Genomic DNA, 21,962 nt, shown 5'->3' on the forward strand with positions numbered 1-21,962 from the left:
ATAGGTACAAGAGCACATACTGACATGAAAGAAAAAAGGAAGTCGGGGGTGTTGGCGACTGAAGGAGAGATCTGTGGGCTGGTATGTGTGTGATGATGTTTGCCCAGGCTCACGAGGCCCCAGATTGACTCCCTGTCCTGTGCCCCACAGTGCTTCTGTTCCTTGGCTTGTGCATGCAGGGCTGGTGTGGGGGCTGGTCTGCACGGGGGAAAGTCAACTGGCTGTATTGCATGTGCATGGTCCAGTCGGTTTTTGTTGTAGAGCATATTTCTTCTTGCCAAAATCATTGTATCAGTGCAGCTGCTCTTGTGTAATTGCAATTTTATCATTAGGTAGCACTTTACATTATATTCCCTTTGCTGTTGGCAAATAAACCGTACCAGGATAAATACTTGGATACTAGGAAGGTGTTTTTGCTATAACTAGACTGCTGAAATTACAGTGGGATAATTTATGCTTAGACAGGGACAAAAAAAATTTATATTTATATGGCATAAGTTAAGGCTGGTCTGTCTGTATCAGATTTACAGTGCTTTTGCCCTGTACACACACAGTGTACGCCTGTCGATTTCCCACTGAAGCACCACATCAGGGAGAAGAATAAAATGTATATTCAGAAATTTAACAAAATATTTCTTGTAGTGTAAAAAGGTGATGCTATCAGCTACTTTAAGCTAAAGTACTTGCTCGCCTCCCCTGCCCTCCAATATTTGTGCGCTTCTGAGTTGTAACATCCATTCTTGAATGACTGCTTGAGTGAGGCTCCTTTGGCGATGCCTACAGTTTATGGTGATGCTGCAAGTGGAAAAAATAGAAGATTTACTAAAAATAGCAGTTCGGAGAGCGTGGGAGGCTGTGCTGCTGTGTGTCAAGGTGTGCAGAGGAGTCCCTGGCTGCTCCATCAGCCTCACTGCACTGCGAGTCTGATGGGTCCTGTCAAAGCCAAAGCACTGATTTTAAACTGCGGCTTGGTGAGAGGGTGCAGGGTGGGTTTGGTGGGTTTTTTTTTTGGCTATGAGAAAGTGCTATGATATGCTGGTATCTGCAAGCAGCCTTTTAGAGAGGGCTGATTGCTATCTAAATTTGCCGGGTATTGGGACACAGAAAAAAATCAGGGTGGGAGGGTGAAGGGAGAGTCTGTCTGAGGCTCCTCAGAGAGTACTGCATGGTTTTGTTTGAGCCCAGGAGGCCTGAACTGATAAAGCTAAGCAGCTTAAATAAGTCCCAAATGGATCAATACCTTACAGATAGAATGGAGTTTTCATTTTGATCTGAAGCTTCAACAGGAGAAGGTTTTACTCTGAAGGAGCTGGAGAGTTCTTTAATACAAGGAGGCAGCCCCAGACATGCCAGATTGGTTGGGAAACTTCATTTTAGCTACACTACTCACTCAATAGAGTTTCCATCCTCTCTTGTTTAAATCAGATACAAGCATTTCAAGTGAGAGCAGAGTCTTGTGACATTGGAAACTGAATTCCAAGTGTTATGTTCTGGCTAGCCATTGTGATGCGGGGTTGTTGGTTATTTAAAATAACGAATATACTGGATGTGTCAGGGTGATCAGATTTTCAGAATGGAAAACCAAGGGCTTCTCTTGCTGCAAACACAGGGTGAGGGAACATTTGGACTGTTTGTGCCTTGCTGCAGGTAGCTTTAGTAGGGCAAAAGGAATAAATTAATCTCTCTGTTATCTTCTGGTCTGGAAAGGAAAGTATATTCAATTTTTTCTGTATGCAGGATGTGCTTTTCCAGATAATCAACAATCCAGACTGCAGGGCATCAATATCCACAACTGACTTCCTCAAAATGATGTGAAAAGCTACACTGCTATGGTTCTAGTATCAGCTGATGGTTTTGGGGGTCCTTCCCTAAGGCCAAACTGATTCCTTGTAGTACTCTAGGCAGTGTATACTCTAGACCTTCTTCCATAAAGCTCTTATTCTGAAAAAATATCCCCCAAAGGTGAGCAAACTTTCTTGAGAGGAACCACAATGAAAGGCATTTGACTAGAAAGCTCTATCCATGGAAACATGAGGCAATCTGAGCTTAGAAAATGGAAATTTCTGGAAGAAGGTTACATCTCTCTGCCTCTTGTAAGTAGGAAGAAATAAAATGCTTCAGTTTCAAAAATCAACAGTAAGAGAAATTGTGCAAAACCAGATTGATTTTTTGAGGTAGCTGCATAAAACCATTTAAGAAAGTTGAATCATAGCCTCTTCGCTGGTGGGTTTCTCAAGCGACATCATCTACTCTATAATGGGATGCATAAGAAGTCTTTGATCAGTAAACAGCTTCATCATTCAACTCATAAAAAGCTGGATGCAACCAAACTACAAGCGTCTGTGTGGTATGGAAGTAGGCTGGTGATAAGGTGACTTTCCCTTGGATACCGTCCGCTGTCTGTGGATGCACAAGCTATTTGCTGACCTCCTCCCCCATTTCTCTGATTTGCGGGTATGACCAAGGTTTCGCTCTGAACGTGTTGCAGTAGTGCACAAAGACAGCTGTGAGATTTGGCGTGGTCTCTCAAGCTACAGGATTTGCTCAGGGGGCTTTACCAGGGTGCCTGGCTGATGCCCAGCTGCCTGCTCTGTGACAGAAGAAGAAGCCACAGCACGTGACTGATTTTCAGAAATCCAGCTCAAGTGGTTTTAGCTTTGACATTACAGCGATGCTGTTTTCTGTACCTTTTTAGGTGATATCTGTCTCTCCTTCCCCCCTCCTCTTTTCTCCTGCCTGTGCGTTTTCATCTTCAATTTCAAGGGCTGGCTTCTACAAAACACATCATTGTACTCTCTTCATTGCAGAGGGCTTGATCTACCACCACTGCATTCCTACACTGATGATATATTCCTTTCAAAGCAGTAGAGATCTACCATTCCAACCCAGAGCATCACAGTGCTGAGCTTATCCTAGGTGCTGCCTTTCTCCAGTTCTTCTCCTGCACTTTGTCAGGCATAAAAGAAATACAGTAAGAAATGCATCTTTTGTCTGATTCTTAGGGTGCTATGTGACAGGGGCCAAAGGGTGGCTGTTTGTTACAGAAAAGAGAGGTGGTAGGATCTGGCAGCAGGCTGTCCCACACCTCACTTTCTGCATTCATCAGTTTTTTCTGTATAGCAAATGGAAGAGTAGGGTAAAATATATTGTAGAACCATATAGGTGTACTTTGGCAACTATAGGAATTTCTGAGGTAGGTGTGCAGAGAAAGAAGAACCAGAAACTTTTTCCAAGTCCAACAGAAAACTCTGTCCATAAAATTCCTAGCTTGACACTCTGGTTTCCCGACTATGGGGTATTTATTATGAAGCAGGTGGCTGTAGATGAACTGATTTTCCAGACCTTCTCACGAAAGAAAGAACTTCACAGAGAAGTGATTCTGCTGTGATGAAGGCAATGCATTGGCCTGATCTGAGCTGCATCACTGAGTGCGAGGTCTCTTGGAACAGTAATTTTGCTCCCATTTTTTCAGGTATTCTCTGAATGGTTGTTAATTTTTAGTCTACTGCTTGCTTTGATGATGACGACCGGGATTTTTAGAAGAATATGCTTTGTACCATGATGCTGTCAAATAGGGGATGTGCTTTTTGATAGGATTGCACCGAGCAGCAGGTGCTGTGGGTCAGGGACGTGTGGGTCACAGGTGAGGGAGCAGCCAGGAGAGCCCAGCACTGAGCTGGCTTTCAGTAAACCAGCTCTCCAGGAAAAAAAAGCTTCAGGTGCAGACATTCTGTGAAAGCTTCAGGTATTTATTGAGCATGATCTGTCTCGTGAAAAGCAAGGAACAGAAAGTTTATCATTCTCCTAACCCTTGGACTACAGAATGGTGGGGAAAGGCAATCAGATGGCAAGAGGAGGGCTCGCGGACATGGCTGAATGCCCCAGCTGGGGAAATGAGCTTCCATTGCCACTGCACAGAGCGGAACATTCACACCTAGCTCTCATTAGAGCAAACAGCAATATTCTGGCCAGCAGATAATAAAAATATACCGCAACAGCAAGGTCTGTATCCAAAAAGAAAGAAAACTGTCAGTTTTCTATGCATTTTAAGAGGAGAAAAGATTTTTCTGGCTAATATTGCTGCTTGTATTTGTCATACCTACCACGGACCCACGAGGCTCAGAGACTGCAGCCCCTTTGGTGATCTGAAAGCAGATGAGTCCCTGGTTAATTCCTCTGGTTTCCCTCCTCCCTGTACCCATCAGTCTGAGCTGCATGTTATCAATATTTAACATGAGTTACTGGCACTTTATTCAGGTGGAACAGAGGGATGAATATGGGTATTATAAAAAAACACAAAAGAGGTTGGGATCCAAGTGAAATCAAACAGCAAATACATTTCTCCATCATCTTTATATGTGACAGGATGCATTTAGAGGAACACTTTTGCCATAAAATTTTAAGCCATTGTAAATAATTTATTTTTTCATTTTTAGAGGTATTTTCAAAAATTTACTTCTGCTAAGAAACAATATAAGTGTCAAATACTTGTTCAGTTTAGCAGTGTGACCGACTGTTTCAGAAGTGCCCTCCGAACTGGAAAAGAATTGGCTTTCACTGAAATTTGTACAAGTAATAAACAAAAAGCTGCAGATTAAAGGCTCTACATCTCTTAAATTCTGCTTGTCGGTGCCTGTGCCACACATCTCACTTCTTTCTGCCAATGTCTTACTACTTTGTCTGGTGTCTTTAATTTCATGTTGTTTTTTGTTTCGCTTTACTGAAAACAGAAAAATCAAGAACAGTTTTGTTTAAAAAATAACAGTAATTGCCAACAGTAATAGTGTTTTCCAGTTTCATAATTTTTCATAATACATTTTGCGCTGTGATTACAGTAGGTTCAATACTAAGGTCAGCTCCCAGAGGAGGTGGGGTCCGAGCGAGCAGAATGCTGAGCATTCCTGCGAGAGGCTGGGCACGTAGGACTTGCCCTGCACATGGCAGGGTACGAGGGTGTGTGGTGTTATGTAGAATTGCTTCCTGAATCTTCAGCACAGATAGAAGGTCTTACACTAAACATTGAAGGTGACTTGGGTGAAATTTTTGTCAATCTTTTTCCCCAGCCAGAAATGTGGATTTTATTAAAATTAAATTACTTCATCAGCTTCTGCTGATTTAGCTTATGTCCTCCCAGAAAGCAAACAACTCACAAGAATTTTTTTGATGTGTTTTGGTTACAGCCGTGCAAAAAAAAGTAGTTATTGGCTTCTTCACTTTGACATTGTAGTTTGGCATTTGCTTCAATTCCATTTAAATTGATATTCTAAAATTTAAAACTTTACTTTTGGATTGAATGAATCAGTGAGACTGATACGAAGTGATTTGTTGGAACTTTTCAGAGAAAAGACATTTTGAAAGAAAAAATAAAGCATAATGATTTATTGCTTTCAGAATTGTAGTGACATCTTTTTCATAGCATCATTGGATCGGAGAGGCTGGAAGGGACTCGGGATGTTTCTAATCCAATCCCCCGATGAAAGGAGGCTCAGCTCTGATGTCAGACAGGTTGCCCAGGACTTTATCTGTCTGGTTCTTAAACCTCCCCAAGGACAAAGACTGCACAACCCTGCTTGGTTGTCCTCAGGGTGAAAACATTTTCCTTATTCCCTGCCCAAACTTCTGACACATGCCCATTAGCTATTCTTCTCCTTCCATGCCCAGGATCAAAAAGCCTGACTGCGTCATCTTGGTACCATCCTCGTGGGTACTGGGGGGATGCTGATGGGCACCACCAAAACCACGGTCACTATTTGTGTGAATCTGCTGAGGAGTTCTAGATTAAATTACTATTTTCCTACTGTTCATTAATTTCTTTGTGCTTCAGCATATCTCTGTGAAGGTGGGATCATAACATTTCTTTCGTTTTGTCTTTGTTGCTTACAAGCTGCTGGGGTTGCACCAATTTTGGCATGCGTGCAGTCTTTTGGAGGACCTCCGTCTTGGACCTTAGCCTATGTGACAGCAATGCTGATAGTCTTCAGTAGCTGAAAACAACTTGTCTCGAACAATTGTCACTAACTTATGGTGGTGACTTAAATAAGTATAAGGCAGGGCTAACAGGAACTCTTAGAGGAAATATTTTTATACTATGACAGGATATTGCTTGTCAAAGCCGGGCTTAAGTGCACTGAATTTCGGTGCCTCTGCGTTGTCAGAATAGTTTACCGTTTGTATGCTGGTGTTATTTTAAATGTGCTGGCTTCCAAAATATTGATGAGGCAAAAAATCCTGTAAATCTTACCTGTCTTTTGGCCTTTTAATGTATCTGTTTAATTCTTCTGCCAACTGGCAAGTTAAACAATGACAAAACGGGCTGTGAAGCCGTGTGCTGGCTGCTTTCCCTCCTGGTGTTAAGCGAGGGTTTTGCTGAATGGGACAGAGATGAAGCAAAATAGCTTTCCACATAGCGTGTGGTCAGGCTTTAGCATCCAAGGTAATAGAATAACTGTAATCATATAAGCTCTGTAAAACTTACAGTTAAAGAAATGGCTTTATGTGATTTTAAGGACTGTTATTAAATGGCCAGCGGTTTGTGGGCCTCTCATTGCAAGGCTGCTGTTAGTTTTTCAGTTGTTGTGACTGTCATTACCTCTTGTTCAGGAGGACAGCCAGCCTGGGGCTCTCTAACCAGAAGTGCTGTCCCATGGTTTGAAGTTTGCTAGGTTGTCTCAGACACGGGGAAAATCTGTTTGCCAGCCATCCCTGGTGGTGCTTCCAGGAGAAGGCAGTGTAACAGTACATCTACGCCCCTAATATTTTCCAGCTGACACTTGAAGCCTGACTGATCTGTTGATAATTCTTGTTTCCCACAATGACAGTACAAATATAAACCAGGGCACATCTCCTCATTACCTAGTGGCAGTGCTGGTGTCTGACCATCTAAATCTTCAGTATATACAGACAATACTTCTTGCCACTCCAAGCTTCAGCTGGATGGAGCTTGTTTCTGACCTTACCTTGAAAGATACTAGTGCTCTTGCACTGTGCAACTGGAATGAAGGTTACTCTGGTCTGTGGCTGTCAGGCTGCCTGTGCAGTTTTCCCATGGGACTTGAAGATGCATTGCCAAGTAACCATGGCAGTAATTGGTAAGTGCTTACATTTGAATTCATTTGAGTTATAGGAAATGTAGCTGGTTTATTTCCCATATTAAACTAGTGGTAAACATCTGATTTTACTTTAGGAAGTATAATGGCTCGGTTTGCTTCATGCATTAAGCATGCAGTGACGCATACCCAACTCATCCTTGGAGCTTTCCAAGAACGGGATAATGCTGAGAGCACTGTCATCTGACTACCATTTTTTAATAAAAGCATCTTTTAAGAGAGAAAAATAAGCTAGATCAGTAATAAAAACCTCTACCCACTCTTAAAAAAAAAAATTGACCAGTGATTTTTCTTCTGTTTTCAAGTGCTGAACATTTCCTTAAAGTTGGGCCCTTCTGCTGGTCACTGTAATCACTCTTTTCTCTAAAAATGCAGGTTGATTAAGTGTGTCTGCAATCAATAACACAGCAGGAAAGGTGAATCGGGTCATTTTTACAGTGTGTGTGGTGACCTGGATCAGTAATGCCTGAAATTTAGGAATAGTAATAAAAGAATGAGGAGAAAAGGAAAGGAATGAAAGCAGAAGTGATCTTTCTCTAGCTAAATGTATCAAGTTATTGAGTCAAGATGTAGTTTTCTTGATGGGCACTACTGAAGGGCAAGGATAATTTCTTGTAGAAAATCCAAACGTGATCGTTCATTTGATTTGTGGCTTTTTTGGCCAACGCTACTTCTGTGCAGGAGAGCTAATTAATGAACCTGTTGCCAAAGGCAGAAGGACTGTCACTGAATCAGGGATTTTCAGGAACTTTTAGGTTAGGTAAAAAGATCTTTACTGGAATACAGTGATACCTGGTGAAGAGAATGTTGTGGATCAAAGAGTAATGACTTGAGAAGTGGTTTGTTTCTATCTTGTTGTATCCTTCTCGAAAGCTGGGAGTTTCACCCAAATGACAGCTGTGTCCAATATCAGGCCTCAGGCCTGCAATATGTACTTGTGCAGGATTTTGAGCTTTTCATTAAGCTATCGGTCTTCAAACATTCATCTTCATTTTGACACAACCTGGGAACAGCCCTGCTGCCAGTGGATTGGCACTCAAATTTGAACTCAATATAAGAGCAGACCCGAACTGTTAATTTTGCTTAAGATTGCATATACAACAACCTCAGATTTTATATGACCTGTCCTTAATGAAGTTTGAAGCCCTGTTTTGACTCTGTTTGAATTAAATAAGTTAAAAATAATGAGTTTCTGGATAGTTACAATGTAGTTCCAGGGGAAAGCACAGTCACTAAGGCACTGTGGCCAAACCATCTGAATTAACCACCCAAGAAGTGAAAGATTGCAGCCTGGGACAGCTTTATTGTTGCTATGAAATTGAATGCATGCATAAAAATAAAGAGAACAATAAGGGGCAAGTGTTTACTGGGCATTAGAGAGATGTTTATTATACCTTCTACAGCCTAAGCAGAAAGCTCAAATTATCTCCAGATTTTAAAGGCATTGTAAAATAATTAAACACAAATACTAAGAATCTTACTGGAACTACAAATCCAAGAAATGTTCCTCTGAGGATTCTTATTTCATTCTTTACATGTCTTACTAGGCTGCAATACCACAGCCCTGGGTTTGACCACACAGAGGACTGAAGTGGGATAAAGTTGCCCTGGTTCTCGTTCATAGCTCCTAATTCCTGCTGGAAGGCAGGGAATGCGGGCTGGGAACGGACATGGCAAGCCAACTGCAAGATCTGTTGCTCTGTCTTTTTGCTTTCAGTCTGGGTGAGAAAAACTGTTCATGTAGAGGTATGAGAAAAAGCCCCTGGAGGTTGTTCTCGCTCTACTTCTCAGGTGGTACCCTGGGATGCAGCGGGGGGGGGGGAGAGGCAGCCCGGCCCCTCACAGCAGGGCAAGGCTGTTAGCTTGTTGGCTAAACATCCCGTAAAGCATCTCTCTTCTCTTTATGCATCGTTATGCATCTTTAGAAGATGCAAAGAAAGGCATGGCACAAAGGAAGCCATGGCTCTTGGCCAGATCATCACCCTCCAAATAGATGAGATTTTGCACGAATTTAATTCCGTGTTTAATACCACGTGCCTCAGATTTAACAGTCAGCGAAGTGCTTGCCGTAGTAATTCAGGCATATTAGCCATGTCAGGTAAGTGTGATTTAGAGCACCCTTCGGCACAAGCCAGTTCAGGAGGTTAAAGCGGTAGCAACCAAGGCAAAAAATGTGAGGGAAGAAGCAAGGGAGGGAAGGGAAGTATGCCGGCAGGTATGGGGCCTCCCCCTTTGGTGGGAGTACTCAGGTCGACTTGGCTGTAATGCCACCTTAGTGAGCCTGCACCACCTCTACAGGCAACTGGGAGAAAGGGAACCACTGTTAGTGATGACTCAGAGAAGCTAGGTTAGATCCCTGCAATTAGAAAAGTTGAACATCCCATTCAGTGCCCGTGTCCAGTCTGTGCAGGTGGCCCTGACACAATTCAGTCACTAAAGATCCTGGAGAAGAAGCAACTGTTGAGTGACCCTGTGTAACCAAAAATCAAGACTGGCTTTTCTCATAGAAAATGGTTATAATTGTTGTATTGTTATAATTTTGCTGTATCCCATTGGTTTTCCTTACAGCTACATGGCAATCTATACGATACGATGACTCATTTCATACAAACATATTTACCCAAAACAGAAAATACACCGTGAACCCACATTTGGGTTGGAAATGATCAAAACTAATGGCAGGCTTCCAGCATATTTTTGTCCGACATTCCGTCAGTTAATCAAAATACCCTGCAGACTGAGTTTTATTTAGTAGGTGACAGTCAATAATTTCTACTTTTTCTACAGGAAGAATTATGGCTGGGATTTAAAAAAAAAAAAAAAAAAGAAAAAAAAAGAAAAGTAATTGGTAAGGCTTTCATTTTGAAGGTGGGGCTGGGTAATGGTGACTTTCACTTTTACGTGCCCAGCCTGAGACCATGGGATATGAGTGTTTCGCGCTATGTAACCCACTCCGTTGGTCACATATGTAGATGAATTTAATAATGAGTGTTACATCTGCACAAATGTGCTTAAAGGGTTTGTTCAGGAGACTCATTTCCAAACGAAACTTCCATCTGTTTTCCAACCCAGCACTAAGATACAGCAGGAAAGGCAGCTTTAGGTAAGTAAAGATAGTGTTTTAATTACTAGGAAAGATCATTAATCTCCTTCGGGCTTGTCAAACCAGCACATCCTGGGGTAAGCCATCCCTTGCACATATATAAAGTTCATACCATACTCCTTAAGCGGTGCACCCAGTGAAGATTATTTGTCATATAAAATGAAATGTATGCCTCCAAATAAGTAAGAAAAAGAGATTTTTTGATTTAATGAAAATTTCAAGTACTTACACCATTAAAGTTAGCTAATAGGTGACTGTTTGGCCTCCACGGCTTGAGAGCCGCTTTCTCTGTGGCAAAGATGGTGTGAAAGTGAGTATAGTTTCCATTTTTATTTTGACACAGAAACGGATATGCCAGCTCACTGGCCCCTAAGATCTGGGATTTTGTTTCCAAGGGTGATAAGGAGTGGGTACATCGTAGTGTAATATGGAACTGCAGTGATGAATAATCATAGAGATATGCAGCCAAGGAAATTCCTTCGGATGTCAGTGGTGAAGGGGTGTGTCAGGTACTGACGTGTGAGAGTCACTTTTACTTATCAATTATGATCTTTGCTGTCACAAGTGTGAATAACATTTTAAATATTCACTTAAATGTCTAATCTCCTGAACCTAATGAACCTGCTGGCCTTACTGACCTCTGCTTTGACAGTGAGTCCTGAAGTTTTAATTTTGCCTTGGGTGATGTGTTGGTGAAAAAATAATTTCTTTTATCAAGCTAAAGAAATGTTCCTTGAATTTTATCAGCAGCGTCTGTTTTCTTACTTAAGTGAGAGGAAACAAACGTGCCACGAGTTGGCATAGCCAGGCTCACTGGAGTTCATGACCTTATGTGAATTTATGCCAAATGAGGTCCCAATGCACTTGGTTCGAGTTGGAGGCACGTGAGCATTATGTATCGCAGGGAGACTTTATTTATTGCTCTTTTCTTTAAGTGCTGCATCACATCATTTTGTTTGGTTGATTTCTTTTTTTCTCCCCTGACTATCGCTTAATAACAAATGGATGTATGGATTTTTCCCCCGTTTTTGAAGTTGGTTTTTGTGAGCGGCCAGAGCTGTCTCTTTAGACAAGTTTCCAAAGAGCATGCTTTGCCTCCCTCGCATCTCAGAATTACCTCTAAGCTGGCTTGCTTCCATTTCTTCAACGAATCCCACAGAGGATCTTCGGCTTTCAGAAAGTTCGTATCAGTCATGAATTGGCTTCCAGTGTGGGGAGTTAGCGCTACAATGAATGTGTTGGAAAATCCCAGCCTGCCCATGGAGTTTTAAAGGAAAAAGTGTATTGCCATTGCTGCGTAGGTGGGAGGTGAAAGGTGTTCTGACTGCCCAAGGATACACCTTATTAAACTTTTTAAAAACAACAAGCAAAGAACATCCTTTCAAGAAACGACCTCAGTCTTTGCTATGGATTAGGTGGACATTTGAAGCAGTTCCCCTTTCCTGCCAGCAATCCATCCCTTTTATTAGGATTGAACTCTAATCAGCTTTCTAATGCCCCTCCTGCGATCTCAGATCTTGATCTTGCGACGATTTCCTCTGCCACAAATCTTGTAAGCTTTCAGAAGGTCTCCAGCTGCTTGTTTACATAGGGATGCTCAGTAAAGAAATAATCCACATTAACTGGAGGTGTGAATCCAAAGTATATTAGCTAAACTGGATTAAATGTAGATTATTGTGGAAAATAAGTCAATAAAATGACATTAAAACCAGTTCTGTTGTGAGTGTGTCCACACGGTTAAAATTACATACTTCAAAAATTTAATTTTGATCCAGTTCTCTGTGTGTCTCTGTGGACAAAATCCCTGCCGCAGCCATACGGCACAATGTAGGAAACTGGTTTGCATTGCGCTGGAGCCCACTGGGCATCCCACGTAGTTCATGGCTGATAGCACTTGGCTCAAGTGGGATGCAATGTAAGTTGGGAGTACGAGCAGCTTATTGTCAATAAGGAAAGCCATCCTGCCATCATCGCCGTTACTGCAGTAGTATGAATCATCATCTCAAGTGGAAATCAGAGTTGTATTATACTAGATAATAAATGAGAACAAATTAGCTGGCTCCTGTACAAAAAGCAGAGCCTAAACATCTGTTGGCTGGGCTGGGCAGGCCAGGTGCTGCAGCAGCATCAGGTCTCCCAGGTCTAGCCTGGTTCTTTGCCTGAGAAGTCTGGCAATCCAGAGGGTCTGTCTGGGAGAGCCAGGCATCTGGCTTGCCTTGGAAAGTAAAATGTGAGAACTTCTACCCTCCTGTGCTAGACTGCAGGGCCAAATCAGCATCAGCTGGCATGACCGCCTGCGTTCAGAGCAATGCTAACCACCCAAGCTGGATGATGTCACTTGTGCAAATGTGCTCGCAAGAAAGCCACACTGTACATGTTCGTGTCGTGCTGCAGCCTACATCTGTTTAAAATATCTTTCTCTCCTCAGTTAAATGCCATGGGAATTACCTGAGGCGTATTGCCATTTTGATCCCCTTCAAAATTCAGTCAGGTCTGATAAGGCTTGTAAATGATTTTCTAGCCTGCCATGAGTTGATTTTTCTCTCCGTGGGGAAAAACACAAAACCTCATAAAGTTGTGAGAAATAGTTCATTGCTTTTTCATACATTTTGCCAGTCACAGTCCAAAAATACAAAGGAAAATGTAGGTTCTTCCATTTGAATGTAATCTCGGAGGTTATAACTGTCAAACTAGAATGTAGTTCCAAAGTTTTGAAAAAGCCAGGTACCTCCAACAACGTCTTTCCTTCAAGAAAATACCAGCTATAGGCTTGGTTGGGTCAAGAAGTGGTTTGTGTCACACTACCAGCTTTGCAAAAGGAACAGCAAATGCTGGAGAAGCATTTAGTGGCAAGGGGGATAATGGCTCTGTCAGTCAACTTAGAAAATTGCTTTTAGGGAATGTATTTTCAGCCAAGGTGAGTCAATGAGACCCGATCCGTGACCAGAGTTGGTGGACCCACTGTCTGTATTTAAGGCCACGCTGCTGAGCTTGACCACAGGGTTAAATTTTTCAGTGTGTTTGGCCAACATTAGTATTTTCAATTGTTGCACAGAGTACAAGATTTTTTTAAAAAAACGATTTTATAGTGAAGCTAAGACATAGAGAAAATCTTGATTCAGCATGGACACCTTTATAAAAGCATTAGTGATGGACAGCGTGGAAGCTAAAATCATCGAATCCTCTCTAACCATTGAAATGTTGCTAGGAAAAGGAAAAAATTGTGCTTTTTGCTTTGGTTTTGACCAACACATTTTAATTATGTTTTCTATGAAAAAGAAAGCAGACTCATAAAAGAGAGGTCCAGGTTATGAACTGCAGTCTTTAAGCCAGAGGGGAAGGGAAGGACAAGGACAAGGAGGTGGTACAGAAACTTCTGGGTCATAATTCTGTGTCAGGCCAATTAAAATCTCTTAGTGATTTTCTTTTATTAAAAACTAATCTGTCTGGAACTGCTTTGCACTTGCCATAGGCTAGAAGAATACATACTGGCAGTGCACACAGTGTGCACACGACTGGCTGACATATGGCAACTTCGTGCCCAGCAGTAATTTGTTCACGTGTCTGAGACATCTGATACAAACACAAGGTATTTGTATACTGAAATGAGAGTGTGTTTATATATAAATAGCTATATATCTATATTCAATCTTTTTTTCCCTGACTCCTCAGGATAAAATAATGTAATTACTTTTGTAAGTTTAATGTTGGATAATATATCCTGATACTGGTGTAATGGAGCTAAAGCTTCTTAAAACTCAGGAGGATTTTGAATTATTGGTCTTAACGGTCACACTTCAGCAAAGTAAGGAGTGCTACTGTCAGCACAGACTACTTTTATACCTACCTTAAGTCATAATTTGTCTGTCAAAGCAAACAACGTGAAAGTAGCCTCATGAATTGTTATACCCATCTCTCCTTTGAGATGGTGCTCCAGTTGACCTGCTCTGTTTAAAGTGCTCGTTTTACAAAAGGGAAGCCATGGGACAGCATGATTAAGGTGAGCATTATCCTTGGGCAGTGCAGAATGCACAAGTTTTGGTACAAAACAGCCACAACAAAGGCTGAATGTTGAATCGTCGCGCAAAACAAAGCATTCTGCAAAAGAAAAGTACCAAATGTTTCTGTTCCAGAAAGGCTTAGCTTTTTAATCAAAGTCTATACAAACTTCAGCATTCTTATCTAGCAGTAATGTAGTATAAAAAATAGTCTTAATTGTCTTCCCTGCTTAGTGATTAATGCAGCTGTAGTTGGTATGTGTCTCCGTTGCATTGTGAACAGCAGTATTTTCACTGGTCGCCGTTTGTGCAGTTTTTAGATTGGCTTATGCTTTAACAGGTGATAAAAATTTAAAACAGCTAACACAAGGCTTCTTACACCTCAGCAAGTTCACCTGAGCATTTAATACTAAGTAACAGTGGCTGCTTACATCCAAACATTGCACAAGTATTCATTTTCTAATCAGAGGCTTATGAATGAGACACAATTTTGTCTGAACCATTTGGTGACCGAACTTAATTTTAGAACAGAAATTGCCACGTAACACATATTTAATGGGAGGGTTTGGAGCTTTCTTGCAGGCTGAATTGTTTCAACAGATGAGAGAGTGACAGAGGCCTGACTGTGACCCTACTTGACTAAAAGTGTGTAAATTTGGAGCAACTTCATGAATCCGGTGGCTTTAAGCTTGTGATAATGAGTGAAGAACAAGAATTATAGAACTGTTGGGATCAATGAGGTCAAAACTGTTATTCTACATAAATAGTAACCTGACGAATACCTTTATTCTTGACTGCTTGTGTTGGTGAGTTTGGGGTTGTTTTGCCTTACTCTCATCATTTTTCCCACAGAGCCGCTCAGAAATTGAACCTGTCTTCCAAAAAGAAGAAGCACAGGCCTTCTGCATCATCTGTTCCTGAATCTCCTCTCTTCTCTACCAGCTTCAGCAGCATCCTTCAGGCTTCCCCACCCCCTGCACCACCATGTTTGCTGAGGGCAGTCAGCAAAGTGAAAGACACCCCTGGTTTGGGCAAGGTAGGCATTGCGACTATCACTGAAACTTGCTTTCTTTGGGAAAAGATTTTATCCTCATGCCAAATATTATGGGAATTGGAAGACCGTGCCCTTTCTTGGTTGGCTTTGCTGCGGCTGGTCCCTGAACATGCGTACAAAGGCCTGACAACATAAGTTACTTAATGTAAGGGAACTTCTGATAAAGGTGAAGTTGACTTGAACAGATCCAGAGCTAACTGTGCAGCAGTAATACGCTTCGAAGCCCTGCTGGGCTAAACGCACCTGCGTCGGGACCACAGTGCCACTGGGTGCTGGTGGTGCCCGTGCTGCCAGGCTTGCTGGAGGAGCTGGTCTCTGTGTCTGAACTGCACAGCACTCGCTTGCTGTGGCGTGTTCTGGGTTCCTGCTCCCCTCGCTGTCCAGGCTGGTGTCTCAGCTGGACATGCTGTAATTTGCTTCTGGCCCATATTCCCTGGCTTTCTTCCAGTACAGTCAGGACAAGGTTGGACCAGGTACCTGGGCAAATCCCGTGCTGATAATGATGAATTGGTCCTTCTTCCTTCCATCAAATTATTTCCTCCCATTCTCCATAATCATACCCTCTTAAAATGCTGTTTAGGTGCATACTTATAACGGAAAATGGCTGAGGCGATGGTGGAGGTAGGTAGCTATACAGTTTGCTGTTGCTTTGTTATTTGTCTGAATGGCTCTTCCTTTTCCCCTGCCACAAACGGAGAGCTTGGCGTATTACATCTGGGAATACACACATGCGGTTGCTGAGGACAGCAGTTTGCTTTAATCAAGGTAGTTTCTTATGCAACCATCTGTGTGCTTTGCTGAATTCGTTGAATCCTAAGCAGTGACAATGAGTTTGGTGAAAATCTTTGTGTTGAGAAGAGAAATTGTAATGCATGATCTGGGAGTGCTGAGCATAGGATGGGCTTCAGAGCTTGCTTTGCCGATTTTGGATACTCACTTTCTTATATTGTGCAGTTTCAGTTTGTTGGCGGTTTTTTGTTCCCCACCCCACCCCCCACCCCCCCACCCCCCAGCGAACAATGGTATTACTTTCATGGATGGTTTAATTCCTGTTTGAACAGGGATTCTCTCCACACAGGGCTCCCTTCCTTTCCTCTGGCTGCTAGGTGGAAAGAAATGTACAAATCTCATGATCTTATAAAAGTTAACAGTGATGCATACTCTGACTTTAGCGGGATGAGAAGTAAACTTGAACCTGTTCATTGTTGTAAGAAGCTGCTATGGAAAATATTTACGATAGAAGCTATCCTGTCAGGATTCTTAATTTTCTGTGCTTGGGACAGGTTATATTGGGAAAAAAGATTAAAATTCCATTGAGGAATAACGAAGGGTGTGTTCATGAAAACAAGGGGCTAATCTCCCTTTTTGAACGGTGTGAGCACTTTTCCTGATCATCGGTTTTCAATCTTCCCAGGAAAAGGGTCCGCACACACACAGAGACAAACGTAGCTCTGTCAAAGCACTGCAGGCTTGAGCTGAGCCTTCTGTGCTTCCCGCATCACTGGTTTCCAGTAGTAGGGCTTGGGAAGCAGTTTTGCAATATTCCCAGACAGACTTACAGTTTGCTGCTTCATCAATACCATGTACCAGAACATTCCAGGCTTTCCAGCTGTGTAAGTAAAACTGAAGTTTTGCAGTCCAGCTGATGAAGAAGAATATTTCTTTTCAGTTTCGATTCACCATCCTGTAGCTATCAGATGCTCATACGCATGCCCCGTATGAGAAATACCTAAGAGGTTTTAAAAAATATTTTAGCACATGCTTCTCCAAAGTAGTAAAACATACTATGTCAATTCATGTAGTCAAAATAGAGAATTTTTTTTTTCTTTCCCCCCCACATTTCCATTAGCAAAAATATGTCTAACCTGCAGTTTCTGGAATTCAGTTTCATTTTTCACCTCTTTGGTTTCCTCTTGGAGCCACCCTATAATTATGACCTGGAGCTTTTCTACTTCCATCAAAGTTTCTCATCAGTTTGCCTCTGTAGCACAATTTTCCTTCTAATATGTCAGAAATAGGTGCAAGGCACAGTAAGTAAATAATGGCAGGAAAAAAATGTAATTTATTTGTCAGACTGGGAAAACTTCAGAGGAGGTAATGGAATTTCCAGCTTGCTTGCTTTTGATTTTTATTATTGTTATTTATACATGCTCTGTTCAGTTTTGTTGGCATATGGTTTGATAGAAGCATGCTAAAAACCAAGTTACTTTTTTCCGTGTTGTCTCTCAATATAGTGTTTTCTGGAAGAATATAAATTTATAAAATGCGGACCCATGTGGAGGAAGCGGGTTCAGGGAAGCTAAATGTTATTTTCAGTCACTTAGGGTTTTTTTCTGGTCGGTGTTTAAATAGCATCTCACCAGCGGTCCCAGTGCTGGTATTCAGCGCTGAAGAAATTCTTGTTTCACATTGGGTGTGAGTGGGCTGGACCATTTCCAACATGATAGTTTGTTACTGGTGAGTCTGGTTCACCAGAACGGGAAGGCTGGCTGTTGCCAAGTATCCCGGATTTCCGAGCCTGCCGGGAACAGTTGTGCACAGAGTGCCCTGGCACGGGCGTCCCGGAGGGCAGGCTCTTTCCCGAGGGCTGGAAGCCCCAGCACAGATGCTGGGGATGCTGGCTCGCTGCCAGCTTGCCAGGGTAGGTGGGTATCCGAGATGCAGCAGGATAGGAAGTCAGGAACGTCAAAGCTTAGACTTTGAGGTTAAATTTCATTTCACAGTTTTCTAAAATGAACGTGCCACCAAACAGTTGCCATTTCATATTTTCACTTCTACTAGAAATTTCAAAGATTCTAATTCTCGTTGCAAAATTGATGATGATCTCGTTAAAACTGTAGAGTTTCTCAGCTGTCATGTGTGGACATATAATTTTTGTGAGTTAAACTGGGAAGATTTCCTATCAGCAACATATTTAAACCTTAATTAGCATCTCAGTTAGTACAGATATGGGTACAACTGAAGACTCTAAACTGACGAATTCGAGAGTGTCTATTCAGGTGTATGCTTCATACCTTCTCTTACAAAAGGTCTTGCAATCAAACCGTACCAGCCTGGAACTGGGAAGAAGTATTATTTGAGAGCTAAAGCTCAGCATCGCAGAAGGAGGAAGATGATATAAATAATGAAATGTTGGGACTGCACAATCAGCATTTTACTTCATTGTTGGATACACCATTGAGCCTAGCAGAAATACAGCAGTGTCAAAGTGAAATAAAGTAATAAAGGGCCAGATTCATTGTTGCACTCATTTCCCAAAAGCTCTCCCTGCTGTAAAAGGTTTGTGACCATGTTGCAAATATCTTAGCAGTGGTGCTTGTGTGGCTCATAATGTACACGTGTTCTTTGGGTTTGCATTTGCTGCCAGAGGGAGCTGATCCCAGGTGGGTATGTGGTGTCCCCACAGTTGTGTCTTGAGAGCAGAGAGTTTTCTTGTGGGCTGAGCGACAGTTCTTGCTCCCTAAACTGCTACAGCTTGAGCATCACTTTCCTTCTCTCTCTGCTGTCTTTGAATCATCATGTTCTGGAGAGTGGCAGACTGCTTTTGCTGGGTTTACACACTAGTCTGAATGACTGTATGTGCAATTTCCCCAAGTCCCATAATTTTCTGCAAAATACTCCTCAAGTCAGTTTTGTCCTTCGTGACAGTGAGCCAAGAAACAGTGCAAAAAGGCTTTTCGTGCAGATATAATGGAAATAATGGATTGTTCCATGCCTGCACTCAAATTGACTAATGTAAGGGCATCCTAGTAAGATTTGCTTAGATTTGCTCCCTAATCCTCTTCTCTCCTTCTTCCCCCTGCCCCTCCCCTTCCATTTTCTTTCAAACAAAAACAAAACTAGACCAATACTTTTGATGAAAAACTGAAATGTTCTTTCTGTGAAATATGTTGTTTTGCAGAATCTCACATTACGCATGAAAAACATCTTGAATGAAAAATTTTCTGCCAGTTTTAATAAATAGGTTGTTTTCAGGTGGCACAGGGTTTAGGATGAATGGATGTGGTCTCTGTGCTTCCTCCCATTTATTATTTTTCTCTGTGTAGCCTTATAAAACTCTGTCACTGAGAGGTATTTGTTATATTTGGGCAGAGATTAGTTTACTTTTTCTTATATATATATTTTTTTGGTGCAAATTGTTGTTTGTCGGTACTTGTTCATCTCAAAATAAAATAGCGATATTTGTGCATTAAAATCATCCCTATGCAAAAAGTTTCCACCAAGGAGAAACACAGCATCACTGAACCTTCTCTGGGCAGTCATGTCAACCTATTAGCAAAAGGGACTAATTTTTGATACTGTGTTTTATTTTTCGGTGGTATCGAGACTCCTGTTTGCAGACCCTAGCCCTACTTTGTTAAATTATGTATCAATTCAGATACCCCCTGCCCCATTTCTGTCCCAGAACACTTGTGATCTCAGTGCAGGGAGGAAGAGCAGACAGACAGAGAGATGGGAAGCTAGAAGAAACGACGAGGTATTATCGGTCATCTCGATAGTGGTATCCTCAGCCCATCAGCAGTCTAATATTAGATACCCCTTGTCAAGCTTTGGTAGGTGTTGTAGAAGAGGAGATTATTAAAGACTTTGAAGGGGGGGTAATAGGTTACACTGCAGCTGCTTCTGAGGAGCCCTTTCCACGTGTGTAGGGCAGGGTAGGAAGCAGCACAGACAGGTTTTTGAGAGTCTAGTGAGTGAGAGATGCAGGAGCCGCTGTCCTGGCAGGGGCTGAGCATGGAGCCTGACTGGGAAGTGCCAAGAATGGTAGCCAAGCCGTGGCCAAATGCCAGGAATTCCCACAAAATGCTGGTAGGAGGTTGGTGGTGTGATGGACACTCCTGAGTCATACACCTTTCTCCTACAGATCTGTGTCACATACTAAAGAAGGTTCAGTTAAAATAATCTTTCAGTGCCTGGCTGTAAGAATTTAATCTTCTATTAAAGCACAATATTTCATTGAACTAACCCTAAAATCTACTATTTGCTTTACATTAGTCTGCAGCTTACCTTTTCCAACATTGATTTCTGTAAAACTGTATCCGGGAGCATCAGAAAGATTTTGTCTGACCTGCAAGTGCATCCACCGAAACAGCAGAGGCTTTTCAGAGGCACTCAGCGGTGACATTCCTTTGACTTTTTGCTAGTGTCACTGGGAGCCAGTACCCACCGCCCCAGGCCCCAGTGAAGGTTCCCACCGTACAGGCTACCTGGTGAGTGTATCATTCAGTGAAGGAGATCACATTTGTGTGGGGAGAAGTGTGGCAGTCCTTGCCTCTTTGGAGGCAGGCGGTCCACGAAGGCAGAATGCCATGGGTGATCAACAGCAGAATCTTATGCCTTTGGCCTGAAAAAGGCAGTGGTAGTATCATTGTTAAAAATCAAAAGATGGTCTCATGTCATACCTTCCCACTTTGTGTATTGATCGTATAACACGCTCTAACCTTTTGATCCAAGTGCCTAGTCAAGACTCGGTACTTTGCAGGTTTTTTTCCAGCTAGGGAAAGAGATTATGAAGGGAATGGATCGTAGAATCATATAAATGTTTAGGTTGGAAAAGACCCTTAAGGTCATTGAGTCTAACCGTTAACGTAGCACTGCCAAGTCCACCACTAAACCATGTCTTAGGATACATGTATAAAGGCATTTTGCCTTCTTATTCCACACTGTCCTTTCAGCTAGGTCTTCACTGTCTCATTCCTTCCTTGGTTTAAGGGCATTTCTTTGTCCTACAGTACCAATGTTTGTTCAGGTTCTTCTCCCTGTTGTTCTTTCTGTCCCTGCTTCTCTACTTGTGTTGTTCCTTGCTTATACGTACCCCTGCCACAGGGAATGGTGAAGGAAGCCCTACTGCCCAAGCAGTTCAGTCTTCTGAGTAGATTCAGAACTGTCTTTCGGGGCAAGAGAAGTTTCAGCCAATGCTTTGGGTTCACAAACTGGTAGTATTTCAGCTATCCATTCCCTTAAAATAGTTTATTGGGCTTTTCACCAAGTAGAGCAACGATTATTGCACTGGCCTTGATGTGCTTCAATCCAAGATGTAACGGCGCGATACGGATGTTAATAATGAGTAAGTACCCTGCTGGCTATAGCCTGAATGAAGCACGATTTGAATAGTTTTTGTTAAAAGATATTTTCAGTAGCTGTGTCAACTCTTTGTACCAGCGCAGTGGAAAGTAAACAGATACTCTTAGACTCGTGTGATTTGCTGAGTAGATTTGAAGGCAACAAAATCGACGCACATCTTGATTAAGTCCAAAAAATATAGGTCACCTCCTTTTCTACCATCAGGATGTGGGTTTTGGATGTGAAGACTTTTTTTTGGCAACATTATGGTAAACATTAAGCAGGTGTTTATGAAAACCTGTGCTAAGGTCAGTGAAAAAACAAGCGCAACTTGTAAAATATGTTGTGTATTTCACTGTCATCCATCATGAAGGTTTTTCAGACAGAATCGGAAGAGGTTCTCTTTCCTTTGTAAAGCAGAGGTTCTCTCTCCTTCATCACTCAGGTGTATAGGGGGAAAAAGTTAATGGTTGGATGACAAATGTGATTTTAAATCCTTCATCACAGAAAACAATTTCTGAGGTGAAAGCCGGGTTTGCCCAAAGTTACCATGGTTACTGAAATGGGGGGGGGAAGGATGATCCCTGGAGGCATTTAAAGGAGACATATATGTTCATCTTTGTCAACATGATGGTTGT

The 21,962-nt window shown here is 42.1% G+C and overlaps 1 protein-coding gene across 1 annotated transcript in view; it reads left to right on the plus strand.

Annotated features, from left to right (window-relative positions):
* KIF26B (kinesin family member 26B) overlaps window positions 1-21,962 on the plus strand; it is a 317,946-nt gene that overhangs the window by 181,780 nt on the left and 114,204 nt on the right. The window contains exon 5 of the mRNA XM_080390457.1: window positions 15,060-15,243. Coding sequence (XP_080246583.1) covers window positions 15,060-15,243 — 184 coding nt within the window. The remainder of the gene's footprint in view (window positions 1-15,059; window positions 15,244-21,962) is intronic.

The sequence above is a fragment of the Falco punctatus genome (assembly GCF_963210335.1).
Source record: "Falco punctatus genome assembly, chromosome: 5".
NCBI lineage: Eukaryota > Metazoa > Chordata > Aves > Falconiformes > Falconidae > Falco > Falco punctatus.